The 20,167-nt window shown below is 40.2% G+C and overlaps 1 protein-coding gene across 8 annotated transcripts in view; it reads left to right on the top strand.

Annotated features, from left to right (window-relative positions):
* EYA1 (EYA transcriptional coactivator and phosphatase 1) overlaps positions 1 to 20,167 on the top strand; it is a 129,112-nt gene that overhangs the window by 54,208 nt on the left and 54,737 nt on the right. For 3 of the 8 annotated variants that reach the window (XM_021388444.1, XM_021388450.1, XM_021388445.1), the window contains exons 4-7: positions 6,982 to 7,065; positions 8,969 to 9,038; positions 9,415 to 9,560; positions 13,702 to 13,839. In XM_021388444.1, coding sequence (XP_021244119.1) covers positions 6,982 to 7,065; positions 8,969 to 9,038; positions 9,415 to 9,560; positions 13,702 to 13,839 — 438 coding nt within the window. The remainder of the gene's footprint in view (positions 1 to 6,981; positions 7,066 to 8,968; positions 9,039 to 9,414; positions 9,561 to 13,701; positions 13,840 to 20,167) is intronic. The other 5 variants (XM_021388448.1, XM_021388446.1, XM_021388447.1 and 2 more) reach the window with 5 other exon arrangements.

The raw sequence follows: 20,167 nt of genomic DNA, 5'->3' as shown, positions 1-20,167 counted from the left end.
TTTTAGTTAAACATCTTATACAGCTAAATGATCGAACAGTCTTGACATCTTTTGACACTGTCTTCCCTTGAAGCTCTGTGTTTTGAAAAGATAGTTGAAGATGGTCTTCTTTGCCATTAATGACTGTAACTGTAACATCATGTGGTCATTACATCTGTCTTTGATTAAAGAGTTCAGATGTTTTGCACACACCATGCAAATTGTTACACACATGTAGGGGAGTTTCAATGGCCAGATTCCCAGTGGAGGATTTAAGAAGGAAAAAAAAACGAAAGAAAAGAAAAAGGAAATAGTCCATAATATTTCTAAAAGGATTGTTTCTAGATAATATGCTGCTTCCACTCTCTGATCTGGACAGGACAGGAAGTACAACCATTTGGTATAAATCGATATGTGAGTGTTAAGGGATAAGAACATAGGTTTAGATGGTCTGATGCAGGAGTGTTTGGACAACGCTCTCAGTCATAGGGTTTAATTTTTGGGTGGTCCTATGTGGAACTAGGAGTTGGACTCGATAATCCTTGTGAGTCCCCTCCAACTCAGTATATTCTGTAATATTATGATGAAAATGTGTCTCTACCCAGATGGTTTTGGTTTTGAATTTTCTTTTTGGTTTTGTACTGTAATGATGATGCCATTTCTTTGTAAGACCAATGTTTTTACTGCTAGATGAGTGGGCACAATGAAGTTAAAGTTCTTTTGATTGTAAAGCGCAACATAAGAGAAATGCAAGGCTATGGAGAAGCTATGCATGCAGCGAAAGCTGCATGTTAGTCACAGCCAGAATACCACACAAGTTTTCAAGATTTCTGACATCAGAAGAGGGTAGAGCAGGAAACAGTCTGGGCTTGAAATAGAATGTGCTTCTTTGAGCAGGGACTTTCTTTGAAAACTGAACATAAATTTAGACTGGAAATTACCTCGTAGTAATTATCGTCTGGTAATTTCCAGACAAACGTGATTCAGGACGAGTCTTTAGATTTGAGAAGTAGCAGCAATGTGGATTTATTAGGCTTCATGGTCAGGAGCTGATGATTTGATACTGTGACAAAAAGAGAGGATAATGTCCTGGATAGGAATTGATATAATTTCGTAGACTCTTTGTAAGTAACCTGTACCCTTTTTGTAGTTGCTAAGCCTCTTTATGATTGCAAAATCCTTCAGTTTAGAATTTGAATAGTAAAAAACATCATCAGTTTAAAGATTAAAAGTAAAATTTTTGTGCTATTTTTAGTGACTAATGATTATCTTTGAGCTTTCAGGCTATCTTTGGGCTTGTAGTGGGTACAGAAATAGGATGAGATCAAGCAAAATAATATATAAACAGTAATGGCTACATGAAATACTTAAGATATAGAGGAGCAGTAGTTGTAGTAAAAATTCGTGTCAACATAGTGTTTAGCTGCTACCCTTATTTGAAAATGTCACATTCAGAGAAAACAAAATAGGGCTAGAGATTGCATTTACACGTATGTCAATAAACAAACCAACAGTCTTATTTTCTTTGTTGAGACTTCTGTGCTCCATGAACAGTGGGAGCTGTGAGCCAGGAATTATTTCATTCTGCCTACTTATCCATATAATACCAAGAATATAACATTGGAGTACGAGGGCTACTCCAAAAGCAATGCCTCCCATTTTATGATGTTCCATGACGTCAGAGGCGGATGCTGGTGGGATGGCAGTAGAGGTTGAACCTTCCTGTCGATATTCTGTTACATTTTGTTGCCGTGTGACAGATGGCGGCAGAAGGGCAGTCTGACAAAATGGTGTCTGACATGGAAGTTTGTATGGAGAAATGCTGTGGAATTTAATTCCTTCTTGTTGAAAAAATGGCACCCATTGATGCTTGCTGAACATTTATGGAGACCAAACAGTGAATGTGAGCACAGTGAGGCGGTGGGTCGTGCATTTCAGCTTGGCAACAGCGACAGTGAGTCACCTCCAGTGATACGGATAGTTACAAGTGCGGCATGAAGGCTCTTGCTGATCGCTGGTGACAGTGCACAGCTAATGGTGGTGACTACGTTGAAAAATAGTATTTTGTAGCTGAGAATTTGCTCTATCAAACAGTGTTATTGTGTTCTTAGAATCTGTTGTAGTTTCTGTGGAAATAAAGAGGAGGCGTTACTTTTGAAGCAACCGACATTAATGCAGTCTTAAAACTGCAACATTAACACTGATTTAATACTTCAGCGATGTTTACAGTATTTCTGTTCTGGTTTAACATCTATAGCATTGCAGTTAACATACTATGCCTAGCTTAGTAAAGAAAGCCTTGCATGTATTTTAAATAATCAAAGTATTAAAAAAAATTTTTAAACCCTATTTTTGCATGCTTAAAGGTACAATCTTTGTAATATATCCACATGAATTTTGTGTTAGAAATGGCCAAATGTTAGGCCTCTAAATCTATCTTTAAAGCAGCCAGCATCACATTCCTTGTAGCAGTCTTTACTGCTTTATATGCCAGCGACTGTATGACAAGCTGTCATCTCAGAAAGTCATTACATGGCAAATAAGTGAACATGAGGGTGCTGGTCTGAATTTCTTTCTCTCAGTGCAGGTCAGAAACTGCTGTGTAGTCATTATCAACCACCTTCTGTAATAGCGCTGACCAAGCTGGGCACGTTGCACTTGCAATCTGTAAATGACCTAAGGTGAAATATCTTGACAATCAATAGGATGTTGGCACAGAAGTTATGCTGTCTCTGAATTTTTATGCTTTTTTTTTTTCTAAGGGCAAGCGTGTGTGTTATTGATTATCTGCTAGTCCTGTTTTGTTTTCCTATTATTCTAGTGTGTTGTTTTCTTAGATGGTTTCTTTTTAAATCTTATTTTTAGAATCTCATAAATTACTAGAAAAGGAAAATAAGTAGGAAAAAATGCCTCTCCATTGACACAAGTTATTAGAACCCTTGGTATAAAACCAAATCTGTATCATTAATATAAAATAACTGTTAATTTATTTTTTTTTTCTTGCAGCAAGTTAGGAATATATTTATCCTTGAAATTCTTGCAGAGGATTTACATATTAGGAAGAAATTCTTTACTGTGAGGGTGGTAAGACACTGGAACAGGTTGCCCAGTGAGGTTGTAAATGCCCTCTCCCTGGAGGTGTTCAAGGCCAGGCTGGATGGGGCTTTAAGCAACCTGGTCTAGAGGGAGGTGTCCCTGCCTATAGCAGGGGGATTGTAACAAGATGATCTTAATGGTCCCTTCCAACCCAAACCATTCTATGATTCTGTGATTTATTACGAGTGATTCTGCAGTTGTTAAAACTTAGTGGAATATTACTAAATCACAGCCTGTCTCTGTAGTGTAAGCCTGATAATTCTGCAGCCTTGAAAATTCTGTTTTTGATAATGGAGCAACAGAAATGGGAACTCTTGTTTTGCTCTCTCTGGTCTCCACCACAATGGAGAATGCTGTTGGAAATGATCAAGAAATGTTCAGATGTTTCATTGCTGTGTTCAAGAAACATTTAGATGTTGTGTTGAGAGACATGGTTTAGTGGGGTTATTGGTGGTAGGTGGATGGTTGGACTGGATGATCTTGTAGGTCTTTTCCAACCTAGCTAATTCTATGATGGGAACGCAGTATTTGCAATGTGTTCAGTGTAAATGGGGCAATATTCTTCCACTGGTGTTGTCCCACAAAAGTGGAAGACATGTGGCAGAAATGTTTCGGTCAGAGAAAAACACGGACAGCTGTAATCCAGAGTGCGCATGCAGAACGTGCTGCATGGCCTGACCTGTGCCCTGCTGGAGCCGTGCCTCTTGGACAGCTCCATGCATCCTCCTAACAGATGCGGATTGCTGATGCACTGCTGGGACTGAGTAGCAGACTTGTAGCCTTAGGAAGCCTCTCACAGCTCTCTTCCCCTTGGTTGTGGGGGGAAGTGTCTCTGTTGCAGGTTGGATTTTGTCTTGAGCAAATGAGTGGCCTTCCTTTGCTGTGAGAGTCTATGAAGTAAACATTTCTGGCTGGTAAAACCCTGGATGTTTCATCTCAGTTATAGCGAGCTTTAATCCTCTTGAAATGGTTTTAAGCTCAGACAGAAGGAAATACACTGACATTTACAGCCATGTTGATTAAAATGCTTGGGGAATTAAGGGTTTTTCAGTTCCTACCCTCTTTATTCAATTCCCAACCAGCTCCAGCAACCAAAGGTCTGTGCAAGGTCATGGCTCTTCTTAAAGAAGACCTGATAGGGCTAATTTATTATGACCCTACAAATAGGTATCCAGGAACAATGTGAACAGCCTTTCTTCTCTCATTTTTCATATATTTGGGAGAGGAGACAGATGGAACAGTTGTTATGTAGAATTTGAAGGCACCTCAGTCAGCAGATAGAATTTGCCCCCATGAAGAAGGCATTGCAGTGGATTTCATATTTCTTTTCTTTCCTATATCTAGTAGTGTACATACTAAATGACATTCAGTTGTAAACTTTGTCACACCGAGTCAGAGACAGAAGTCCCATTTTCAGGAGATTTTTCTCAAAATGGTGTTTTTTACAAGGTTCTGAATTCCAGAAAAGCGGCCAGTGGTGCACATGAAGTAGACTTTTAAACCAGGAGAGGCAGGTGCATCCACTTAGAAATAAATTATCCCGGAAAACTTTACTTAGAACAAGTGGTGCCAAATATGTGTCTCAGTGTTGTCCTTGGACTGTTAGTTTGCAGTGAGCTAAAAAGAATTGTTTTATCTTATAAGAAGTAGAAGAATTCTTTCTCTGGTAGAGAAGAGAGGAAGAGTTTGGAGAATTCAAATACTGAATTTTCCATCCTTCCAACCCAAGTTAGGCTGTTCTGTCTCATCACTCCTTCTTTTCCTCCCTCACAGCTGTCAGCAATTGAGAAAAGCATATTTCATTGCTATCTCCAAAGGTATAATTGCATTATGGAAATTAGACGAGGAACACTTGCAAGGTTTTGAGAAAGCTGGAGTAATCTGTAAAGAATATATTAGCCAGACTGTAAAATGTTATAATAAACTTCTACAGAAAAGCAGGAGATAATGTAGATGTAGTTCTTGAGATCTACATGATAAACCTTACAGAACTTGCCGCATATATCTAGTAGTTCCCAGAAAATGCCTTGGGATAGACACTTCAAATATTTTGTTGCATCTGTCTATTAGACTTTTCAGTTTTTAAGTGTGAAATGGGTGCCAGGTACATTGTATGTTGTATTCCTAAGAAATACTTCAATGTTAGCATGGCAGTTCAGATGATGAGCGCATCCTCTTGAAGAGAACCTCTTGGCCACGACATCTTACCGCAGGTTAGGTCACCTCCTGGAGAGTTCTTGGACTCCTACCCTTTAAAAAAGATGTTCTGTGGAGTGCAGCTAGTGTGATCCAGCTGCTGCTGGGCACTTGCTCCTTGGGAAAAGCCTACACTTGCCTGAAGTAATCGTCCTTAATGCCTAAATTGTGATACTGGACCCTCTACACCAATCGTTCTACTCTGTGAGACACTTCTCACTGCATTGCGCTGCGTTGTTAATGTAGACGAGGCAGAGTTCTGTGTGGAGCTCATATTGATCTCCAAGTTAGCATGTGCAAACAAAACATCTTGTGTGAGGGAGAAAAGGAAATAGTGGGTGATTAACAAAATCTCGAGAGATTGCATGTAAATCCTTTGGAAGAGATCAGGTGTAGGAAATTTCCATGTGGAAATAAAAATTTTGTTTGGCAAGGGAAGAAAAGGTTCTTCGTCAGAAGGGAAGGGTTCCATCTCCCTCGCTCCTTGCAAACCTGGCACCCAGAGGGCATCTGCTAATGATGGTTGCAATTCCTAGACATAGAGAGAGACACACATATTCACATAAGTGGCATTGTGAGTCAAATAGGACGCAGTTTATCTTGCTTTTTGGGGATTCATTTTCTGCAGTAGTACTGAACTGCCTCCCTGGAAGATGAGATGATAGGCACCAGCTCTGGTGCATGGGAAGCAGTGACTGTGTGTCAACAGGAGCAGAAACAGTGAGATGTTAATAGTAAGATCAGCTCTGTCTTTTTGTGAAACCTCAGGTGCTTTTGGTGTTCTGCAATTCCAAAAGCTAGGAATGTAGAATGGATATGAGAGGCTGCTGTGCTGATGTGATAACTTGCTGGAAGTGGGCACGGTGCCTGTCTACATCCACTCCAGGTCAGCCCTGTTGTTGGTCCATATATCAGAATGCCATCATTACTGAGATAACACTACACAAACTCCAAGGGAAATTTGCTTATTCTCCTGAGGCTTTATTGAAAACCATGAATCCACACTTGAATATGGAGTAGTAAGAGGCGAGAGAAAAATCTCTCCTCTTCTCATTCTTTCTTACTCTCTGACAGCCATGTTGGGTCTTGAGTGCAAAGGGAATAAAATGTAAAGCATTCCTTAAAGTATGTTTGTGCTCTTTCTACATTCAGGGTTTCCGAGTATTAAATTGGTTTTCATTTTGCAAGGAGAAATCCACCAGGAGGAAAGTGTTTTGCTTTATTAGAAATTCTCATTTTTCCTCTCAAAAGTTGTTTGGATGGAAAAAAAAAAATGAACAGCCCTCAGAGAACCCAATTTAAAAATTATTTCCTTTTTCATCTTATCCAAATTGCTGCCTTTCAAGCCTGTAAATGACTATATGACCTGATCTAAATGTGGACCCTTATTGTTGGGTCTGCAGGATTAAGAGGAGTCAGGACAGGTGCAGAGCGTTGCATGGGGACTTCTGGTTTATTACAGTAGTTCTTATTCCTTGGGGACAGAAATAACCCTTGTGATCATTTTATATCTATGTGCAAATCATAGCTACCAGTACTTTGCATTGTTTGTATACACAAATACACAACGTGCAAATTATTGATAACCATGATTTAAAACTTTTGGGCAGATTTCTGTTTTATTCAATTTGTGACTGTAGTGAATGTGTGTGCATGCATGTGCAAGAATATTAGGTGCATATAGAATATATTTTATTTATATTTCTATAGTTAAAACAGAACCAATGAGCAGCAGTGAGATTGCTACTACTACTACTACCACAGACGGGTCTTTAGACAATTTCTCAGGATCAGGTAAGGAACAAACAAAGGTTTAAGCTGAGCAATTTTTCATTTGCTGTTTTCTTTTCCTATGTGATCTAAACCTCTGCACGGCTGCTGGAAAGTTTTTGTACACTTTGCAGCTTACGCCCATTTCTGTTCATTTTATTCAGGCAGCGTAAGGCAGTAGGAGCTTTTCCTGAGTAAGCAGCAATACAGCATCACTTTTACTGTTGTCCACTGGTGTCTTAACTAGGGAGCTGAGAAGCATTCTGGCCCAAAGGGATTACTGTTTTTAGTTTTGTGGGTGCTTCTGTATACCTGCTTCAGTAATTTGTGATGTAACTGAGGGATGGGTAATTTTTAGTTTGTTTATTATTATCAAGGCATTCTTTTGTCAGTCTCTCAGTCTTCCTCGAAGCCAAACCCTTCTTAGCTGCCGCTACGCAGGAGATAAAATACTGTGAGAAAATCCTAAAGTGTTTGCACAGTTTTGCGTGCCTATGGATTAACCCTGGTATTTCTAGCACATCATTTTTATGGTGCAAATCAAATGAAAGAAGATCATAGGGTTACATTCCCAGAGTAGCAAAATCTACCAGCTCACCACGAGTTAGGATCTAAGTAGCTAGCCCTTTTTTTGATCTTGCAACAGCTTCCATTTTCTGTGTGCGCTACAGCATATGAAAATATCGATCCTTAATGCCAAAAAAAAAAAAAAAAGTTTCTAGAATATATTAAATCTCTGATGGAAGGAAAGGTAGCACATCTAATAGTAGCTCATTCATCTGTGGAGATCTGGCTCCAGGTGGGACTGTAACCACAGAAAAGAAAAATATCAGGTGTGCAAGGAACAGAAAGAGATTCTCTGCTTTGCTCCACACTTCACAAGGGCTCTGAGAGTGTAAAGATGATGGATTTTCCCTGTAGTTGGCCAGGAAAGGGGTAGCTGGCAAAGGGTAATTATCCATGCCTTGTTTATTTCCAAGTACTTAGCAATAGGGCCTGTTGTTTCTCTGGCTGTCTGATTTTACAGTAGTCTCATAACCTGCAGCTGACCTCTTCCTGGCAAAGGCTTCAAAATCGACTTTGGGATGTGGAAAAGAAGTGGCACCCAAACGGTAACCAGAGAGGGAAGCGCTATCTGCACAGCGCTTCTGCAAAGAGAGCCGGGAGCAGAGCGCATGGGTGCGTCTGGCACATTCCTGACAGCACCCAAAAATACTGAAGGAATTTCATGGGAATTGACCAAAATCTCTGTGTTAGCAGTGGCTGGCCTGGGGGAACCCTGCAGGGCTGAGCTGCAGGAGGAGAAACTCACTTAAGCTTAAGCGTTTCCCTAAGAAAATTTGCATGTTGATTGTGATATCTTTCTGTAATACTGAGTGTTTTGGAGGTGCGAGAGCATTTTAAAAAGCAGGTAACACGGAGTAAAAGAGAAGGAGGTGTAATGTGGTAGTACATCCTTATGCATTATGGAATGATTTTTAAAAGGCACGTGCTCTGAAGCTGGCCATGTGTTTTCAATAGAGGCGTGCATAAAGCTCCTTCATAAAATGTAGGTCTTAAAAATTCTAAAAGTTAATAAATATTGTACTTGAGATAGCAATAATCCTTTGAAAATATGAAGGAAAATGTTTCCAATAGGAAATAGATTGTTTGCATTGAAAATGTTGTCTGTGTGCAAGCAAAGAATAAACTAATGGTCAGGAGTTCTACAAAGGAACAATTTAGTACTTGAAATTGTAATCAAGATTTTAATGTTAAGCATTCCTGTATAGTTGCTGATAAAATATTATTTTCTACCTAAGATATCAGTGATATTTGAATTTAATTAAAATCTTGTTAATACTCTGAAATTCTATTAGGAAAAATAATATTTATCTTTGGTGTGTATATTTACACTTCTGTGTGCTTTCTTTTCTCCTTGGTGCAGCAATTGGAAGCAGTGGTTTCAGCCCAAGACAAACACACCAGTTCTCCCCACCACAGATTTACCCTTCCAAGTATGATATCTTTTAAAAATAATAATAGTAGTAGTAATAATAATAATAGAAAAAGGCAGATTTTAACCTCATTTAAAATAGTAATTGGGTCCATCTGTTAAGTCATAATTTAAACCACAGCAGCTTCTAGGAAAAAAAATATATATTTCTTTAATGCTAAGAATGTATTTGAAAAATATTTGGAGAGTTCTTATTTTACTTATTCTTTTATTATTGACTGTTATTGTTGTTTTGTCTCTATCTTAGTTTCTTTTGTCTAGCGCAGCCGATGATTAAGTGTTAATGAAATAGCAGGATTATAATAGGGCTAAAAATAAGTTACGTGCATGTCAGTCTAATGCAGTGTGTCCTATTTTCTGTCATTTGTAATCAATAGCAGACCATACCCACATATTCTTCCCACCCCTTCTTCGCAAACGATGGCTGCATATGGGCAGACACAGTTTACAACAGGGATGCAACAAGCTACAGCTTATGCCACCTACCCACAGCCCGGCCAGCCCTATGGAATCCCTTCATATGGTAAGAAACCACATCGCTATGCTTTTATTCCCAAGGTGAATGTTTTTTTGAGCAAGATTACATGACTGCATCGGTGCTTAGTGGGACAGCCATGCTCTTGAGTGTATCTCGTGAGCAGCTTAATTTATGTATTAAAGAGCTAAGAAGTTACTCAAGAGGATGTCTGTGTTTTGAGATCAAGGAGAGATTCATTAGGCTTTTTGTGGTGATATGAAAAAACAGCACTGAAGCAGGGAGATCTAGGGACTTCCATTACACAGGCATAGCTCCTGGTAACTTGCCGAGGAGTTGTGCTCTCCAGCAGTGTAATAGGGGAAGCTGGTAAATAAAGGTCTGGATTTTGGCTGATAACACATTACTGGAATCCAAGTAAGTCCGTGATTTCTGTCAGGGGAAGAACTGATTCAAAAAGACCCCTACCAAAAACCTCCCTTTCAGTGTTGCTCTTGGAGGTGAAAATTGAGGTGAACTGCCACCAGAACTCTGCCTGATGAAGAAGATAGTACTAAGTAGCAAATATTTCCCCTAAAAATTTAATTTAAAAACAAGCTGCTGCGGGTGAGACCATTTTGTTGCTAGACTGTCTGCTGGCAGACCACATAGCAGTTCAGCAGCAAAGATGCATTATTAGAAAATAGGTCTTACATTCCTCTTGGGGAATATATTGAAAATATATGATCCACATGCTTTTAGCAGTACATTTTGTAAAAATACATTCAGGTAATATAGGTTTTATACCAAGAGGAAAGAACTTATAGTGCAAGCTGTGCCCCTTACAATTATTAATTTTTTTTAAGTGGAAGGCTGGTGAATCTTTCATCCTGAAATCTGCAAGCTGAAATCCACCAGGTCTTAAGTAAATCCTGTGTGAGATTGCTGTGGACTATAGGTGCAATTAGTAGGCTATTTTCACTTTTGAAAAAAAATATGTTTCATTAATATATCATCAGTGATTATGATCCAAGGAAGCATTTTTCCTGTGGTTACAATCTTGATTACTTCATGCCAAAAACCAGTTTGTAAACATAAGTTAGAGGTTACAGTTTCAGCACCATATATTTTAAACTTATACCAATGAAATATTAAACAAACAACAAAAACAAGCAACACTCCCCTCCCCCCCTCACATTTTCAAGGCTTAGGAGGTGGGTAGTCTTTCTCCTGCAAAAAAGAAAAGCTTGTGTTCCTGCTGAGAGTTTGTCTTCTATTTGCAGCTGGATCAGATGGTGTGATAACAGATGACCCCTTTCCCCACTGTGCTTTCCTTGACAAATTTCTCTTGTGCACATCTCGTATTCGTACTTGGTTATCCATAGTGGCTTGGGCAGACCAAACAATGACCTTTTTGGTTTTGGATCATTCCTCTGGATGAAATCCTGACCTTGCTGAAGTCAACTATAAAACTCCCACCGACTGCAGCAGGATCCTCATTTCACAACTTGAGTTGAGCTGTCTTACTGTCGTCGCAGCTATAATTGAGAGTTGCTTTACTTGGCAGCTGCTCCCTGGGGGTTAACATGCCTGCCTGCTCTTCTGTTTTGTTTGGGTTTTTTTTTTTTTTTGCCCAGTCCATCTCCTGTGCCTAGGGCTTTGGATAATTTTATCTTAATGTTTTACGTTGCAGAGCTGCTTTTACCACTGAAACCTCCAGCTCCTGCGCCAACTAAGCTTTGATGCTCTTTTCAGGCAGTGACTCCTGACTGGGGTGAAGGTTCTTCTTGCTGATGTACTTGATCAACTAGCAGAAATATTTAACAGCAAATAACTTTTACAAAGTTTTGGGAGCTAAGACCATAGCTTTGCATGTTCAAGGCACACTGTATAGTCCTTGTTCCCAGAATAAATTACATGGGGAACCCTGAGATTCTGATTTGCAGCAGGCAAGAACTGAAGCCTCGTTTAGGACCAAAATTCTCCTCTTGGCTCTGCAGCATAGATCATGTATCCTGTGCTTTGGCTTTCTCTCTTCCAGCTAGAGAGTTTCCAGCAGGTATAAAGAGAGGAGACTTTTGACATATGTGAAAAACTTTGGGTTACAGTGGGGGGATTCTCTACTTTTATTTCTCGGCTCTGGGACTAACGGGGGGAAAAAAGCATTCACAAATTCACATGCCAACGCCCTTCCCCCCCAGCTTTTCTCTTTAGTGCAGAATTTGGGAAGGTGCTGCCTTGAATACACCTCTACTCTGGGCATTTTTCCACTCCCACATCTCCACCGTGGTGCAGCCCTGACAGCAGGAAGGGGGGTGGAGGAATGCCAGTGACAGCTGCCTCCCGCCACTCCTGGCTTTGGTTCATCTGCAAAGCCACTGAGGAGGCTGGAGAATTTCCTGAGGCTCCCTCCTCCTGCCTGCCCTGGTACCAGCATTTAGCAAAGGCGTCACTTACCAGAAGTTCCCTTTTGTTTTGTTCACTGTCCCTTTTGGGACTCAGACTGAGGAGAAGGAGAAGGGAGCACCAGGGTTTGGTGAGTGAAGGCAGGCCTGGATGACAGCAGGAGAGAAGGGAAGGTCTCAGCAGATGAAAGGCTCTTCATAGCATGGAGGTTTGCAAAAGGGCACGCCAGTGCCAAGCTGTCTTCACTCAAGTGGCATCTTCCAGCCACGGCCTTTGATCACCTCCTCCTGCTTTGTCTGAGATTGGGAGTTGAATCAGGCTGCTAAAGAGAGAAGTCTAGAAATATAATGCTTCACTTAGTTAATCTTTCTGTATGCAGTATTTAATCAGCATTTCAGAAGTCCTTAAACACACAGATCGTTGATACTAAGGCATCCGTAGCAGGAGTTTCCTCTTGGAAACGAGGTGTCAGATTCATCATTGGGATTGTTTATTTGTAACGTGAAACAGAGGAAGCAAGCATCAGGGGAAAACAAGCAAACAGGGTTAGTCTGGCAGCTAGTGAGTGTCGCAGAAGGAATTAAGGATAATTAATGACACTAGCTGGAAAATAATGATTTAGTTGACACAGGAAAATATGCTACCATTTGTATGTAGGGAGACATTGAAGTTTTACAAACTCCGCAGCTTCTCAGATCTTTCCCACCTTCAAACATTGTTGAATATTACAATTTTTTAAAAATTTTGCACCAGGAAATGGGCTTAGATTAAGAGTCATTTTCAAAAGAATGCTACTAATTCTCACTTAGTTAATTCAGTTCAAATAACTGTGGCTTTTGAGCAATGAAGTATCACTGAATGCCACAGTGAAATGTAAGAGTATTGTATTACTTTTCCATTGCTTTGGCTATAATTATTTTTAAATGGTAGTTCATGTCAGGACAACCTTCTAATTAAAACTAAGAGACAGAAGCTGAATTGTGTGCATTTCCTGAGTATTTCATTTGCTGATATTTACTTGTTTATTACCTTACAAATTTGTGCAAGAATCACTGAGGTTGGGAGGCAAGATATTACTTCAGTTGAATTTTGGATTATTTTATTACTAAATTTGGAAATGAGAAGGTGATGTGTAATGGATTTCCCTGTCAGTACAAATTAATGACTCTCTGTTGTGTTTTTCCCAGTTTGGGAGTTTGCTTCAGGAATATTTCCTCTCTATTAGGTGTTTATTTGTTAAAAGACTGAATGCATTCTGTAGCATTTAATTAGCTTTGAAAATCCACATTGTTCTTTATGCTGATAGCTCTCTTTATCCACTTTTTAAAAGGCACACAATTCCTTAGAATGCACTTGGAGCCATGTAGTTTTCATGTAGGAATATTCTACAGTGCAAATCTCAGATATGTCATTAAAGGGGCGGATAGCAGGAGAGCTTGGCTATGCTATGGTTCATTAAAATCATATAAAGTTGCTAATCTGCCTCTGTGAAATGTCATGAATATGGAAAAGTTAGCTTCTGGCAGGAAAGGAAAAAAGGAATAATGCAACTTCCTGTTCATGTATAAATTTCTTTTGCAGTTATTGGAAACACAGTTTTGAATTTAACCTCTCCCTGGTGAACTTCAGTTTTATGTGTTCTTTTAAACTTCCCCTACCCTTTTCATTTGTGCATACTCTCGATACTCTTTCTCTCATGCATGCAACAGTGGGAATGTGTTAAAAACGCTATCAATTAAGTGATTATATTTTCCATCCCTGTTTGAATATGAACAAATAGATTTGCTGTCACTAACTGATTTAGGTGCATTGTGGGCAGGCATCAAGACAGAAGGTGGATTGTCACAGTCACAGTCACCTGGACAGACAGGATTTCTAAGCTACGGTGCCAGCTTTAGCACACCTCAACCTGGACAGGCTCCCTATAGCTACCAGATGCAAGGTCTGTATAAATAGATATTATCATTATTAGATGTAGTTAATGCTCTGGTGTGTTGTTTTTATTCCTTGTTTCTTTACATTCCTGGGATAAAATTAATGTTTTCTTGAGCACTTACCTCTGTTGTTTTTGCAGTTGGAATGATGATTGGCTTTGCTGAGAGCAGCGACAGGCCAGCTCTCAGCAGTTTGGAAGATCCTTCATTTAGTGACTTCATTAATTTTTTAATGGCAAAGTGTTGTAGTGTTACTACAGTAAAAATGTTATCTCTGAATAGCAATAGGTGAAGAAATAGTGGATGTGACAAAGTGAGTGCTGGAAAACGTGCCAGGATTATGAATTTAGGAAGTGCCAAATATAATTTGACACCTGAGTGTGTTCGGGGAGGGAAAAGAAGATAAAAATACCTACTGCAGCTGTGGAGGTAGCTAAGTAATGATTGAAGTCTGTTTCTTTGAAGTCTATTTAAAAGCTGTAAGTCTTTGTACGTGTGGGCTATTATTATCAATTATATTTTGTAGCCTTACTTGCCCATTTAGTTCACTTAATATCTCTGCAATTTGTTCCCCCCGATTCACTTTTCCCTTACGCTATTGGGAAACCTCTTGATGTTCCTGGTTCTGGATCTTCACCACATTGAGGAATATTTTTTAATCTTTTTTATTATTATTTACAAATAACTATTTTTTGGATGTTTGCTTCAGGACTTTTCACTCCTGAATGTGACAGTTGAAATCAGCCATGTTGCAGGTTTTGGCTTTGCTGTAATAAGTAGTCTGCAGATCACTGATAGAACTGTACCACGTTTTTTAAGTTTAGTGCCTCTCTTTAGTATTGTGCACCATTCAAACTGCATGCCATCATGTAAACACTCCCTGAAATGTACTTCTTCAGGCAGAAGTGCATTCAGAGACCAAGTGAATGAGGTTTTGCTTTTGTTCCACAGCTTTAAGGTTATACTGATCTAGTCCTTCGCTCAGACAGAGGTGGTTGGGTTTTTTGTTTGTTTTTGTTTTCTAAGTCCCCTTTTGAACTGTGTGTTGAGTAGCTCAGTGGGGCAGAAGCAACCATCTTACATCTGAAGCATTTCTTACTCATAGTGTGCTCTGGCAAGGAGGAGGAAGATGGTGTAAGATTAGCGTGCTAACTTTCCTCTGCATAACGATTAGGGATGAACTTTTACTCATATGAGTAGGTATATCCATAACCAGGTCACTGGTTTTGCTTGCTGCAGATAGCCACAGTATTTTAAACAAAACAGAACACCTCTCTGTAAGAATGCTTGCCAGCTGCTATGAGAAACTCCTGCATAGACATTCCATCTTTTAAGGAACTGATAATTCATGGTCACTAGGAAATAGAGTTATTGAAAAATCATGTCTGTGTTGCCTATAATTTCTATTGCAGTACTGACTTCCTGCCACAGTCATGTGTTGGGATCCTGTTGTGCTAACTTTATATGGAAAAATGAAAATGTAGTTCCCATGTAAGTTGGAGGCTGAAGTAAAACACACGGGCTAGCAGGACATAGAGTAACAATAAAGCTGACACTGCTCAGGCAAAATAAATAGTCATCACCCCATATTGGTTATCTAACAACTCTGAAGGTTTATTTTGTAGGATACAGAGTGGAGGGATGTCAATAAAAAGGGATTTTAGGGAGGGCGATGAAGTGGTTTTGCAGATGTCTGTGGGAAGCTCATTTGATGGAGGAAGGGGGGAGCAGCGTGGGATAACGTAAGGGACTGCTTGTTGGAAAACCTTAACAGTAAGCAGTGAATTCTGGCATTAGTAGAGCAACGCTAGGACTCAGTCAGTGAACTACATGGAGATCTGTCATAAAGGGTGTTGCTTTGTTTTATGCAATATACAAAATGTGTATAAAAACAAAATTGTCAAGGTCATAAAAGAATGGCAATTGTCAGGAGATAGAACATTAAGATCTTGGAAAGCATTTCAACTATACACATTGAAAGGCCAGGATCTAAAAATATTTTGCAACAGAAATGTATTAAAGATGACTCGATTGTGAAGCACTAAAGGGAGGAGGGACAAAGGCATTGATTTCATGACAGTATTGTTCACAGGGCTGAGGGAGGAGGTGGACTGAGACTGGGTCCTTCTCCAGCCAGGCTGTGTCTGGGCTAAATAGCTGCACATGCGTAGGAGGCAGCAGATGGTTGGGAGCTTGGTCCGGGAAGAAGAGCCACAGGTTGGAGTGGGAGAGTCTGGGAGTTAGTGAGTGCATGTGTCAGTTCTGTCATGCTCATGAACAGCACAGCATATGGATAGGGAAAGACCAGTCCCCTGCAGAAACCTTACAGAAACCTTCCATGAGAATGGAAATAAAGAATATGTTTGAAATGCACCTTGATAGAATTATTAGAAGCTCAGGATGAAAAAAAAACCTCACTGCTAACTAGATCTTTCTTGCTATTAAATGTTGACAGTATATATCTATACTATTCATTAGAATATATGCTTTTTATAACATTAGACTGACTTTTGTATTACAAATGACTTTAAATTGACTTTATTCTTCCTTTTGATTGACCAGATGTTAAAAGTAAGCAGGAACGTTTGTTTCCCTTATTTAGTTTTGGAAGGAGAAATTATTCATAGTTTCAACTGTTATGTAAGGATAGGACTGATTCTCTTGACAGAAGACTGGGGTATTGCTGCTGCTGTTCGGTTGTTTATGCAGAAACCTCCAGAGAGGGAAATGAGTTTATTCTCGCTTTCCCCTCAAGCAGTCTATGGGCAGGCTGCAGCCCTCAGCCTTGTCATAGTCTGCCATAGCCGTTCCTCATCTCCTGTGTGTGGCTGCTGAGCTGCTAAATGAAGATAATGGATCCCACAACCTCCTTCATAAACAAGTGTTACATGACAGTGCGCTTGGGGCCCTGCTGGCATCCTTGCCTGCGGTAAATGGGATTTCCTAGCAGCCTAGCAGTTGCTCTGTTTGTGCTCCCTGGTTGGGGTTACCTCGCGCTTGAAAGCTTTGGAGTTATTCTGGTTTGTCTCCCTGGGGCAAATGTCTCCCCGAAACATCATGGTTGCGGCATCACGGTGCGTGTGCGGCCAATTAAAACCAGTGCTTTTCCTGACCTTGCTAAAATTACAGCATGATTAGTCACTGAACAATAGCAAGGAGGAGAGACTGCCAACTTATGAAAACAACGAGGAAAATCGCTGTGTGCGGCTCCTTGCTAAGGTTATTCTGGTAATTGGATTTTTGTTTGTTGGGAATTTATCATCCCTGTAATAGGTATGAGAAGGGAGAGGGTGGGGAGAGCACCTACACTGTTCCGCCTGCCTGTCTGTGCCCCTGCCCTTATGTTAATGAATTTGTTCCTTAAGCTGTTTTTCATACAAGTTGCTTCATAGATGCTGAAAGACCACTTACATGACTAATAGCTGCGGGAATGGGCCGCTCTTCCTATATTGGCACATTTTCGAGGTTTGCTCAGTGAAAATAAATGGAACAGAGAGGAGGTGGGGGAAGGGCCAAGGAGAGAGCTTCACTTGCAGCCATCCTGTTGAGTATCCTCTTTGCTGTGATAATGACACAGGGTTTATCACAAACTGAGGTAGCCTTTCGCTGGAAGGTGCTGAACCTGTGATGAGCACCAGCATTGTTTTAGTTATGACAACTGTTCTCTCAGACTATACTAACTAATTGGTTTGGGAATTCATCCATAAAAAGTAAACGTTAAGGTATTTGGTTATTATTATACAGTATAAAAATATTGTGCTGAATGGCTAAGCAGTTACTAGGACAACAATGGGGAGTTTGCCAAAGATTTTTAAACACTGTAAGCAAACGGAAGAAACCTTGAGCTTAAATAGCCCATCTGGCCGTCCTCGGCTTTCCCAAGAGAGCTGCGCTAAACTTCTGCCACATATATTGTACCCTGATGATAGACGTAGCCCATGGCAAAGAGACCAAGCTAGGAAAGCAAATGGGCCTTGCGGAAAACACCCAGGGGAGGTGTGCATCCTGCGGCATGGGGCAGTGCCTGCCCGCAGCCACCGCGCTAGGCCCAGCAGGGCCGGCGGCCTTCCAACACTGCCTGGGCTTCCCAGCTTTCATGTGGGCCCTCGCCCTTGGCCAAATAGACCTTTGACCTGCAGCTGACAGCTTTTATCACGTTTTAAAGCTGCATAGTTGGCCAGCTTACCTCAGTAAATCTTGCACGTTTTGTGGAGGTTCTTATTTTTGCATTTTTCCAGCTAATGCAGAGGTAGCGGATCTATGCCACACTGCAGCTTGTTATTTAGAAGACAAAAGGCAAAATTGAGGTATTTTAAAAGCAACTTAAGGGCAGTAGTTCTGGGTGGCCCATGGAGCTGTTTCTGTGAAACCTGCTTCGTGTTTGTTACGGTCTAGGAGACCCCCACCCCTCCTCCATAGGAGCCAGCACTGACCATAAGATGAAAGGGAGAGGTCTGTGTGTTAGTATGTGTGTGTCTTTGTCTGAGGGCAGAGATGCTGACTGCCATGTAATTACTTTTCTCATTTGCTCTTACAAATAATTTGCCAAATGTTCTGCAGAAAGAGTATATATTCATCCCCAAAAAAGATTTTTTCTCTTTGTCTTTTTTTTTCTGTAACTGTGAGAGGGCTTTTATATCTTTTCAAGAGTGGTTCAAACCACGCACCTATAAAACTGGTGTTTTAGTGTATTACTGCATCACTCAGAAGTAACTGCGGGAATAAAAGAGACATGGTAACTTACATTCTTGCAGCCAAAACACTCTTAGAAATAAAATAGCATTTCAAAGTTCTGCATTTTAAAATATTTTTCAGCTGTATTTTAGCTCTGGGGTTTGTTATAATAAAAAATAACATCTGTTTTCCAATTTTAAATTAAATTTAAAACAACATGTTTTTCTCATTAGTACTGTTTATCTGTACTATCTGCTAAACTTGGATGTCAACTCTTCTGCTGAAGTAATCTGATTTTAGTTCACAGGATTAGTAGCATCTATCAACAACTTCAGAGCTTTAGCACACACAGCAAATACAACAGAAAATGCTTACAGTCATTATCACACGATAGATTTAAGCTTCATTTTTTTTTACTCCCACTGTACTTCACATCTCCTACTCCGAGGCTTAAGTTGTGTACTTTTTTAGTACCTTTTGCAACAGAAGCATTTAAATATTTTTTCCTTCTGACATGTTATAGTGAGGATACTTCTTTCTTTTTTTTTAAAAAAGAAAAAGTCTGTGCTCTAGGGGCTGTGCTAAGCATGCAGCTATGCCTGAATTTCTTACTGTTTGGATTTGCAGGAATTGTTGCTTTTTCGAATGAGTTGTGTAAGATGTGGTTGTTGAATTGTGTTGGGCTCAGCAGTGCATCTGTACACCTGGGTCCCTGTTGGTTTTCATCCTTTCTAGCCTTCTTTGCTCACCTGCATCTTTTCCTTCCAAGATCTCAGTATACCTCTTCTCTAAGGCAGCTTTCAGTGGTGAGGGAGGCTGCAAACAGCTTGTGCACTTTGATGTGAGTTCCTTGCACACTGGTGCTATCCTGCTGTATGAGTTCAATAGGTTGCCTCATTATGGACTTTCTGGTGGCTTATGGAGCTTCACTGTGCATCCATATGTCTCAGCTGGTGGCTATGTCACTGCCGGGTTATAACCAGCAAGAGCAAAACAGAAAGGGGTTGCTGCCCTTTTAGTGGAATGACTTCTCAGGTTAGGTATTAAACAAGAGACCCATCTGTCTATTTTTGGTGGCTCACAAGGGGGATTTGAGGGGAGGAGGGAGGTGAAAGCAGTAATTCAGTCCCTGGGCTAAATTCAATCTTCAGTCACTCCTCTAAGAGAGGTACCTTTTTCCCTTGTGTCATGCCTGATAGACTCTATCAAAAAAGTAGTTTTGCGGCCCAAGGCTGTCTATCATTGATTAGTGAATTCTAATGGGTTCACAGGCAGGCTGAGCTGTTTCTAGCAGGGTGTTAGGGCTTTTTTTTTTTATTCCTTCAGGGCACTGAGGTTTAGGGATAAGAGAAGACTCCATACTCAAGACAGCAAGAGAAACTGAGCCCAGGGGATTCAGTGGGGGCCTGCAGTTACTGTTTGACGAAAGTGATATGGAATAAACCCTGATTACTTTCACAAGTTATCAGTCTGAGGTGGTTTGGGATTCCTGTCTAAATTTAAAGTTTCCATTAAAGCCAGGGTTGTTTAATTTCAGTAATGAAACATAGGGTATAAGAACAATGGGTTATCACTTTCTCTCTATTAACATGTTACAGAGCTGATGACAACCAAATCGGTCAGCATATGGGAAGTATTACTAATATGCCATAGCCTTATGAT

The sequence above is a fragment of the Numida meleagris genome, chromosome 2 (assembly GCF_002078875.1).
Source record: "Numida meleagris isolate 19003 breed g44 Domestic line chromosome 2, NumMel1.0, whole genome shotgun sequence".
NCBI lineage: Eukaryota > Metazoa > Chordata > Aves > Galliformes > Numididae > Numida > Numida meleagris.
The sequence above is the reverse complement of the archived record's forward strand: the minus strand, read 5'-3'. Positions and strand labels throughout refer to the sequence as shown.